Genomic DNA, 10830 nt, shown 5'->3' on the forward strand with positions numbered 1-10830 from the left:
TTTCGAAAGTGGCTTGATAATCATCCACCATATAGTGTACCATAGGCGACACACACCCAATTTATAATTTCCTCACATATGTGGATGTTAGGACAATATTCACATTGACTCCTGATTTTTCTCTTGCCATGATCCACTTCTGGTGGCATTTCATGGTATAGCCATGTCAATCAGCTTTCTTACTATACAATGAGATCTATGAGACGGGGAGACTATACATCTCTAGTAATATTGGAGGCACAGAATGCAAAGGGACAATAATGTGTGCTCTTCTGGAGCCATCAATCAGATATGTAAGATCTGAGATGATTGTTATATTAGCCTCATAAGCATAAGCTTTAATAATGTTTTCTGGACACCATGCATAAAATTGCATTGCCTGAAAGTCACTCAAAACATAAGTTTGAAGATGACACAAATCAAATTTGTAAGAATTGAACGGTGGATCTTATAGGATATACACGAAGCTTCTGGTCCGTGTTATACAATTAAAACATGACGTTCAATTATTGTATTGTTATCTGATGTAGATTAACATCAAATGTATTTTGAACTTCTTGCCAAAATAATATACTCGAAATATCGAGTTTAAATTTATGACCATAACTTATGAGTGAAGGACTTTAGATGGTCATCTAGTTAGTTTGATCATTGAGGAACTTCAAGTCCTCATGTAATTAAGGATCAAGGAACTACAAGTTCTGATCTCTTTTAATTACAAAATCCACGATCACAAATTTGGGGTATACTCATACTCATTCGTCATAGACCAACGGTTAAATATATGCTTACTTTTAAATTGGTGTCAATACAATTCCCTCAAAACTTCAGGTTTGAGGTTGACCGAGATTAAAACTCTTCGATAAATTGTCCTTATATCCACTCGAAACTTAAGGCTTGAGTCTGCACAATTAGAACTTCAGGTTCTAAGGTGGAATGCTTTAAGCAGGCATAAAAAAGAATGTATCAATCGATATATGAAAATTTACTCGAAACTTCTAGTTAGAGCTGATATAAAGTCAAATAAACTATGAATGAATTATATGTGTAATCGAAGCTTTAGGTTCGAATTTTTTTCTACGAACTGCAAGTTCTAAGATTTCGCAATAATTTGAACTTCATGTTCAAATAAATTTGGTCTTCGAAACTTCAGGCTCGAGGTGACTAAAGTGAAGCTTCAAGTTCACTTTTATACTCAAAGTTTCGGGTTTGAGTTTTACTGTTAGAACTTCATGTTCTACTTTGAAATTTTTGAACTTCTGGTTCAAAAATATTACACTCAAAATTCATATGTTCGAGGTATAGGACTGCTGGTCCGTATGAGTAAAAAAAAAATATGTACTGTAGTTAAGATATACAATAAAATAGAAAAATTGCGGGGAAGAAAAATAGATAAACTATGCAATAAAATTAACTGTGGAAACTTCTGGTTCCATTAATGAAGAAATTACACAGAACTTCTGGTCTGCTTCACTTCACAAAATGATAATTTTTTCTCTCCTCTAATCACACAAGAACATAATTTTATCTTGTGGAGAACGTAGCTTCTAGCTTTACATTCAAAATTGAACTTCAAATTCACATTGTCGTACGGAGGAGGGAACTCCAATACCAAAAAATTTGAAGAACTTCCAGCCTCTTATAATTATTGGGGATCAAAAATATGTGTCTGCATATAATACGTCGAGGATCTTCTGGCCCTCGTTAATTGCATAAGTTGTGAGGAACTCCATGTCATAATTTCTCATTGTATCCCTCTGAGGATCTTCTGGCCCTCGTAATTATAGAAACTCTGGGAAAAATTTCATGTCGCAATATTTCACTATATAATCCTTGAGGAGCTTCAGGTCCTCTTGTAATCAGATCAAGAGATTTTAGGTCTTGATGAATTTTGATTACAGAATAAGGTGGTCAGATCAAATAATAAATCAATAGAATAGAGGCCAAAATAAGGTTCGGTCAGTTAAGTTCACCCATACGGCTTGTAGACCAAAGAAAATCAATTGTTTTGATATAGACCAAACAAATTTATTTCCTCACTGCAAGTCTTGCATATGTGAACGGTGATCCCAGCCTTGTTCGTGTTGATTGATGGAGATCGAGTTGACCATCACATATGTTCAGATTAATTGCCTAATTGGTGCCTCTGCCTCTCACCATCAACCGCCATCCTTCGAGATCGACTTTGGCAAAATGCTTCTTCTTCTGGAATCCAACTATTAATCATCCCCATCACGCATGATCATACTGTACGTCAAGGCCTCGATTGGTATTTGTTGATTAATGATATACTAGAGCTTGGTGCGCCATATGCCCGACCAAAGTAATCAGGCAGTTAATTCCAAACCGAAATACTCTGCGGCGCGTTATGATCCTCTGCCTATATCTTTCTGGTGCCACCAAAATCACTAGAGCTTGCCCCACCATGTAGGCAACAAAAATCACTAGAACTTGCTGCGCCATACATGCGACCAAAACCGCAAACCAAAATACTCTGCGGAGTCTGCGCCTCATGATCCTTGCACCAAAATGTCTTAGATCATCATCGAGTTTTTAAGAAAAAATGAATAATAGCAAAACGTGCTGATAACGTGTTATAAAGTAGGGAAAAGATGAAGAGAGAGTAATTGGGAGGAAGTAGAAATATCATCATTCAGTCTCATTAGCCTCCTTTATATAGAAGTAGGGTTTACATCAAAGTACATAACTAATGAGTATTTACATGGACATCCACATAGATAATAATATTTACAACATCTTTGTGTATGTACTAGGGCTGTCACTCAGTCGGTTCGAATCGGTTATAGGTATTACCAACTTCAAAACCAAAGCTTTCGGTTTCAAAATTGAGCTACCAATTACCAACCAAAATTTTCGGTTTTTAATCATATCTACCAATTTCGATATTTCGGTTTTCAGTATTACCAACTTTAGAACAACTAATTCTTTGTAATATAAATTAGAATGAACAAAATTAGGTTTTTCAATTTTATAACCGTAAACTTCGTATTTATCTACTAATCATATCTTTCTTTTGTATATATGACATCAAATTTTATCTATTTTCAATAAAACTAGGTTATTTGACCATTTTGGACTAGGTTACTCAAAATACATTGAGTAATGTTCATACTATTATGAAAACTTTTATGTTTATTTCTTAATATACATGTATGTGTATTGAAAATCATAGTATATAAAGCTAATATTTAGATAATCAGTAAATTCGGTATTTACCAAAACCAAACCAACTTTTTCAGTAATTTTCGATTTCGGTTTTATCGGTTTCGGTTACCAAAAAGTCGGTTTACCAAACCTAAAATATCGGTTGGTATTCGGTTGGTTTGGTAATTACCAAACCAAGTAGCAGCCCTAGTATGTACTTATATGTTCCTCTCAATAAAAAATATTTTAAAAAAGTGCATAGTTTACGTACTTTTTTCTCTTGCCAATATACGGAAGTGTTGTCCATGGGTGTAAAGTTCATATTTGTTTCCCAAATTAATGCAAATAATTTAAATATACGACCAAATACTTTTTTATCCGCCTATGTGTTGAGAATGTGTAAAAATATAATTCTCACACTGGAAAAATATAAGCTTGCCTATGGACTTATAAAGATTTGGGTCACTCCATCTATTACCAATTGGTTTTGGATGTGAGCCTTATATTACTTTATCATAATATCAGAGTGGGTTACCCATATGTGCATGGTTTCAATGATGGCCACATGTGCTCACGGTCACTCAATATTACTTGTCCACGTGTATGGCTTAAAAAATCATCACTTGTGCGGGTTCGTGTTGAGAATGTGTAAATATATAACTCTCACAGTGAAAAAATATAACCTTACTTGTGAGCTTATAAAGATTTCAGGCACTCCAATTTGTTTTGGATGTGAACCTCATATTACTTTAACACTATGTACATACTTTGATGATAAGTTTTCTTAGTTTTCCTTCATACTCAATTAGATATAATTCCCAACAGAAAACAAAAATAAACTATCATCCCTAAATTGTCGAGTTTTGAAACCAAATTCATTCTAAATTTACGTGATGAATAATATGTTACTTGTCTTGAAACACCACTTTTTATTTTTTCTTTTCCTTATCCGAATTATGATTTACTGACGTGGATCAACAAATTGAGGAATTAATGACTACAAAAAATAAAAATAAACTATCATCCCTAAATTGTCAAGTTTTGAAACTGAATTCATTCTAAATTTGTGTGATGAATAATATGGTGTCTTGAAACACCCATTTTTTTTTTCCTCCTTGATCTTATCCGAATTATGATTTAGTGACCTGAATCAACAAATTGAGGAATTAATGAATAATGACCGTTTTCGTTGTACGTTCAATGTACCATTGGCCCTCTTCAACGAATCAACAACGATTTCGAAACTAAAAATCTCACCATTGACCGCTTCTTGTTTTCAAGACAAGAGGCTAGGGATGGAAGGTACCCTAAATATAGATAGATGGAGGACTACTTAAATTCCCGAAGTTGACATATACAGATTTCAAATTGCTCTGTCGCAGATAACTTTATGGCTCTCCGGTTAGGCATCCGTACCCTTATCTTTGGCCTCCTACTTGTTCTTAGCAGTATAGGGACAAGTAGTCATAGTAGCAGAAAAGCTGCCCCCCAAAAGAAGTCACGTAATTCTACTTCCTTCAGCTGCAGCTCATTTCCGGCAGGTTTCATATTCGGGACAGCTTCCGCGGCTTACCAGGTATCTTTTAGGCTTTGAATTTCTGTGATGGTCGGAATATACAGGGGATGGTCAGGCATGACTAAATTTAATCTAATTTTGTCCAATTTTTAGTTCGAAGGGGCTGCAAAAGAAGGTGGTAGAGGACCGTGTGTATGGGACGCCTTTACTCACAAGTATCCAGGTGATCTGTTATTCCAAAATCTGTTATATAAATTCTAATTATTAGAATATTACTAGGAATTGGTTTGGTGTCCGATAGATAAATAGAATCATGATTGGAGTTTCCATATGACTGATATGAAGACATACTATATTTTCTTCTGCCTTCTAAAATGTCTTCTGTGCTTTGATATGGGGTAAAATATATCAGAGAAGATCAAGGACCACAGCAGTGGAGATATGGCTACTGATCAATATCATCGGTACAAGGTACGTTATCGAGTAAAACGACATCAACAAGTTCTCTTTTACATGCTTATTATCTATCAAATGCTTATTCTCTTGTATACATTCTTGTATATAGGAAGATGTGAAGATGTTGAAGGACATAGGTTGGGATGCTTACAGATTCTCAATCTCATGGTCTAGACTGTTACCAAGTAAGACCATCAAATCTATTAAATACAACGTGCACTCTCCTTTTTGGCATATTCTTCGATTGACCTATTAACTAAATTGGATCATGATCGATGATATTGATCAGCTGGAAAGCTGAGTGGGGGTGTGAACCAGGAAGGAATCAAATATTACAAGAATCTCATCAACGAGCTTCTAGCAAATGGTAGTACTCATGAGCTTATCATTATGTACACTGATATATAACTTGCATATATCCTCCGATCTTTCCCCATTCACAAATAAAGAATTAAATCTTTGTCATATATTTGATTTCCATGTTAGTTTCTTTCTTATTTTCTTGATATTAATGGTTGAGTGCAGGTATAAGCCCCTACGTCACACTCTTTCATTGGGATACGCCCCAAGCTTTAGAAGAGGAATACGGTGGTTTCCTAAGCCCTCAAATTGTGTAAGTGATTGTTCCCAAATAACAGTATGTAACAAAGCTAACATAGATGCAAAAGAGAAAGCAGGGGAAAAAAAAAGTAAAAAAATATCCCTCAAAAGGGTCAAAAGAATCATTCAGGTATCCAAAAATGGTGGCAAAAAGTCGGAAGAGCTTCGCAATAGAGTGTGATGATGGACGTACCGGTTCATTTGTAGTTTTGGTCATAACTGGCATTTCATTTTGATCATTCTTTTCTTGTTATATGGAATGTACAGGAATCATTTCCAGGACTTTGCAGAGCTCTGCTATAAAGAATTTGGTGACAAAGTCAAGCATTGGACTACACTAAATGAGCCGCATACATACAGCGTCAATGGTTATGCAACCGGGGGAATGGCACCAGGCAGATGTTCTGCTTGGAAAAATCCTAATTGCACCGGTGGCGATTCAGGGACTGAGCCATATTTGGTGTCACATCACCTACTTCTAGCTCATGCCGCTGCTGTGAAGGTGTACCGAGACAAATTTCAGGTGATCCATCTACATATGCTAAAAGTGTTTCAAGTCATCACTATTCACTACTATTAGTATGTGCACTGCTTAAAGACTTAATCAGATATTGTTGAACAGGCAAAACAGAAGGGTTTGATAGGGATAACGGTAAACACAGGATGGTTTGTGCCATATTCCGACTCAAAGCGTGACCAAGATGCTGCACAACGAGCAATGGATTTCAACCTCGGATGGTACGTACCAACTATTTTAAACTGATCGACTTGTATTCTAAACCACAATGGATTTCAACCTAAACCACATCATTTAGAACTAATATTGTATTCTAAATTTGTTGTGTTAGGTTTATGGATCCCGTAACACATGGTGACTATCCGCACATCATGAGATCTCTTGTTAGAAATCGATTACCCAAGTTCACTAAAGAGCAATCACATATGCTAAAAGGATCATTTGATTTTGTTGGGTTGAACTACTACTCCGGTGGTTATGCAGCGGATTTAGCTAAACCTGATCCTAAGCAACCAAGCTACACGACAGACTCCCTCGTTGATACTACATGTTAGTACAGATTTTAGTTTGATTAAGCTGTTAATTAAGTTAATTATAGGCTTCTTCATTTATGATTACTACTCACTAACCAAGCTTGAACATGATGTTGTGGCAGCCGAACGTAATGGTGTACCTATTGGTCCGGTGGTATGTACCATCTTTATCACCCTTGAGCTTGAATTAATTCTTATAAATTTAAGCATCTAATTAAAGGTTGGGGAATGCTATATACACATGCAGCTGAGTGTGTGTTACCTTTTCAGCCACACTCAGCCATCTGTCACCTTTTCATTTGTTAAAGGAATATAGCAGCAAACCCATCTCTCTCTCCGCATGTGCATTTTTTCTTTGTCTATTTTACCCTTTTCTGCTTCCAACACCACTCCCCCTAACTTCTCAATCATTACCAACAAATAATGGATTTCCGATAACCCCAAAAACCCGACGGTCTCCATTTTGGGGAATATGAATAGAGAACTAGTCAGCCTGGCTTTCTCAGGATGGAGTTGGAGGTCTGCTTCAACTTCGCAGCTTTTTATTTGCTAAAAGATAATGGAAAATTGGAATCACTCCTAGTAAATATGTATCATTCAGTTTCTCAGTGTTGTTTTTTTATTATCAGTTTTGTTAGTGATGAAGTCGGATGAGGTGGTGCTGGAGGCAAAGTTGGCTGCAAGATAGAGAGGGTAAAATATACCAAGAAAAAATGCACATGAGGAGAGAGAGATGGGTTTGCTGCTATATTCCTTTAACAAATGAAAAGGTGACAGATGGCTGAGTGTGGCTAACACACACTCAGCTGCATGTGTATATAGCATTCCACTTAAAGGTTTCCACCAAGCATTTTCCAATGAGTAACTTATGATAATGACTTATTCAGAAGTTTTAACTCAATTATTGGACGGAGGTTTAATTATCTATTAACATTTAAACACTACTATATCCATGAATTAAAAGCCCTCAATATGTCCTTAGTGTAAGGTAGTGATTGTAGGCTCTCCTAAATATTCGTACTAGTTTTATTCTGTACCTCTGAGCTCCAACTTATTTGAGTTATTCCTATGCATTGATAGTTGAATAAGTAAAATGATGATAAAGTAAGAGGAGAGCAAATGTAAGTAACTAATAAAACTGTCAAAATCATCATATTAGTTTAATCTCATCATCATCAATGTTTGCATTAGAATTCTTAGAATTAGTATCAATGATGATACTTCTTGAATGCAGGCGGCTTCATCGTGGCTCCTTGTCTTTCCTCAAGGATTTCTAGATCTATTGCTCTACACAAAGAAAAAGTACAGTGACCCGATTATTTATATCACTGAAAATGGTACGCAGCTAAGTTCATTTGATGTGATTTTTGTTAGTGTAGTAGTGTTGGAGCTATCACTAAACTAAAGGTAGTGGCTATTGCAATTACACTTATGTTCGGAACTTAATAAGTGTTTCATATTGTTACTGTAGGAGTGGATGAGGTGAATGATCCTACATGGTCGCTTGAGAAAGCTCTTAACGATAGTAAAAGAATTGAATATTACGATCAACATCTTCAGAAACTTCATGCAGCAATTAAGTAAGTTCCTATTAAATGTTATTTGATAAATGTTCATCGGTGAATTTTAGCTAGTTAATTTGACTCTTTGTTTTTCTGGTGGGTAGGGCTGGCGTTAAGGTAAAGGGATACTTTGCATGGTCATTCCTTGATAACTTCGAGTGGGCTGATGGTTACACTGTTAGATTTGGCATCGTCTATGTGGATTTCAACAATGGGCTCAAAAGACACCCTAAAGCCTCAGCAAACTGGTTCAGGAATTTTCTTAAAAAGTCTAAACAATCAGGAAAGAGAACCTCTCACAAATCTGAATCACTAGAATGAGAGGTCGATGAAGAGTTTTTATATTCCACAATGTGTACATATATTATCTATGTAAAAAGCGTAAATTAATTATAATACAAGAAATATATACATATACTTCAGTCTGGTGAGAGGTTTGAATTTGAAGATTGAGTGCGCTCTTCTTCTTTTTTGTCCTTTTTGTCTTTTTTATTTTTTTATTTTATTTTATTTTTTATTTTTAAGAAAAGGGCCGAAACTTTTGTCCTTAAGAATTGACTATTGAAATTGTAGAATACTTACAAATATGAGCCTGGTGCCTAAATCCTAGATTATAAGAAGATTCGAGATGAATGGAACTGAACGTGAGGTTGAGCCTTCCAACTTGGCTGGGTTCCAGACACCTTTATAAAAAAAATAAATAAAGAGAGAGAGAGTCCTAAAAAAATATTAGGAGTCTCAATTCATTAGATTCTTCTGATAAAAAAAAATCTTTACATTTTAACATGCACCAATTAGATACCCTAGTAAAAGAACACCATTAAAAAATCTTACTCAACGTACTTATGAGGAATTCAAACACTATTAGGGGAAAGCTAGTGAGAAGTTTATTTTTCATGAAAAATAAATTGTTCTTCTTTCCGCAGACCAAATAAGGTATTAGAGTTTTGTTGAATACATTGAAAAACACTAATTAAAATATATATGCTAGTAGTAGGGAAGGCAACCGCTAAACCAATGCTTTAACAACTATAGCCTTAACAACACTAATTAAAATATATATGCTAGTAGTTGGGTGCAGCTATAGCCTTACCAACTCCTTTTCACAACTTATATTCAATATTTTTATCATAAAATTCCAATTTTACCCTCTTTACAATTAGAAAAGGAAAAAATAAAAAGGCCAAAAAGAAAAATTTCCGGAAAAGCAAAAGAAAACTGAAAAGCTGCCTCCTCTTTCCCCTCTTTCCTCTTTCCTCTTTCCTAATTCTATTTCCTATTTTATTTCTCGCTTTCTTCCTTGTCTGAGTTGTCTCACATTATCTGCGTCCTCTTCCAAGTTAAAAAGATATATAGCAATTGAACTAAACGTTGAATCCTTGTGCGTGGCCTGAAAGCTTAAGGGATGAGGTACAGATTAATAATGCATCACACAAGAAAAAAAACAAAAATAAAAAAAAACAAATATATATATTGTTAAAGGAAAAACACATTATGTGCCTTCGTGCCTTCGTCAAAGTGATTGACGGAGAGGGAATCAAGCAATTAGCAATTACCATCAATCAGCATGGATTACGGACCAATCAGTAGTTAATGTCATCATTGTAATTGTTCTTTCCGTTGTAATTCTCTCCTATATAAAGGGGCTATGAAATGAAATTAGTAAACCAATTCCAATTGTCATTTTACTTTTACACGTTATCAGCACGCTCATAGCAAATAGCCAATAGAAAAAAAAAACCTAATTTTCTAGTTTTCTTTCTATCGTAAAGAAAAAACCCCTAGAAGAAAAAAATATTTTCTTCTTTTTCTGCCGCCACCAACAACCAAAAAAAAAAAAATCGGCCTTCGTCAACCCCACAGCAGTACACCACCGGCCTCCCTTGCTAGCACAGCAGGCTACCACCCGCCTGCGCGGCCCCCCCTGCACGCCTAGCCTACATCACTGGCCTCCATCTCGATCCGGCGACAGCAACATCCTCGCGCCAGCAGCCTACCCGCCTCCACCCATCGCTGCTGCAGCAACCTAGCCGGCAAACCCGCCCCTGCCCACCCGACCCGCCTGCGTCGATCCTAGCACCGATCCCTGCAGCACCAGACTTCGGCGACCAGACCTGCGCCTGCTTCTCACACTCAGACCAGTAGGTTTTTTCGACCCAGACCCGACGATCTCCGGTCCATTTCCTACCCAAACTCGTTGAAGAACGACGAACGAGATTCTGGCGACTCAAAAGCAATAGCCACCGTACCCAGACCTCCGACGATCAGATTTGCTGAACAAGTCCCGGACCAACCTGCTTCAACGACCCAGATTGAGGCACTGCACCCACCTGCAAACCAGACAGAGAAAGAAGAAGAGCAGAAGGAGGAAGACGCGAAAGAAAAAAAAGAGAAAAAGATTTAAAAAAAAAAAGCTGACCTGCCCCAAAGAAAAGAGCCGGCCCAATTGTCAAAAAAAAAAAAAAGAAACAGGCCCTGCGG

General features: G+C 36.4%; 1 protein-coding gene across 1 annotated transcript; it reads left to right on the forward strand.

The window, feature by feature from the left end:
- The first annotated feature begins 4474 nt into the window (after positions 1 to 4474).
- LOC112201629 (beta-glucosidase 13) lies at positions 4475 to 8771 on the forward strand. Its single transcript, XM_024342532.2, has 13 exons — positions 4475 to 4741; positions 4835 to 4904; positions 5094 to 5152; positions 5247 to 5322; positions 5427 to 5504; positions 5663 to 5750; positions 6005 to 6260; positions 6360 to 6475; positions 6586 to 6803; positions 6910 to 6941; positions 8022 to 8124; positions 8259 to 8367; positions 8454 to 8771. Exons 1-13 carry the CDS (start codon positions 4556 to 4558, stop codon positions 8668 to 8670), a joined length of 1608 nt encoding a protein of 535 aa, XP_024198300.1. The 5' UTR covers positions 4475 to 4555; the 3' UTR covers positions 8671 to 8771.
- The last annotated feature ends 2059 nt before the right edge of the window (positions 8772 to 10830 follow it).

The sequence above is a fragment of the Rosa chinensis genome, chromosome 5 (assembly GCF_002994745.2).
Source record: "Rosa chinensis cultivar Old Blush chromosome 5, RchiOBHm-V2, whole genome shotgun sequence".
Lineage (NCBI taxonomy): Eukaryota > Viridiplantae > Streptophyta > Magnoliopsida > Rosales > Rosaceae > Rosa > Rosa chinensis.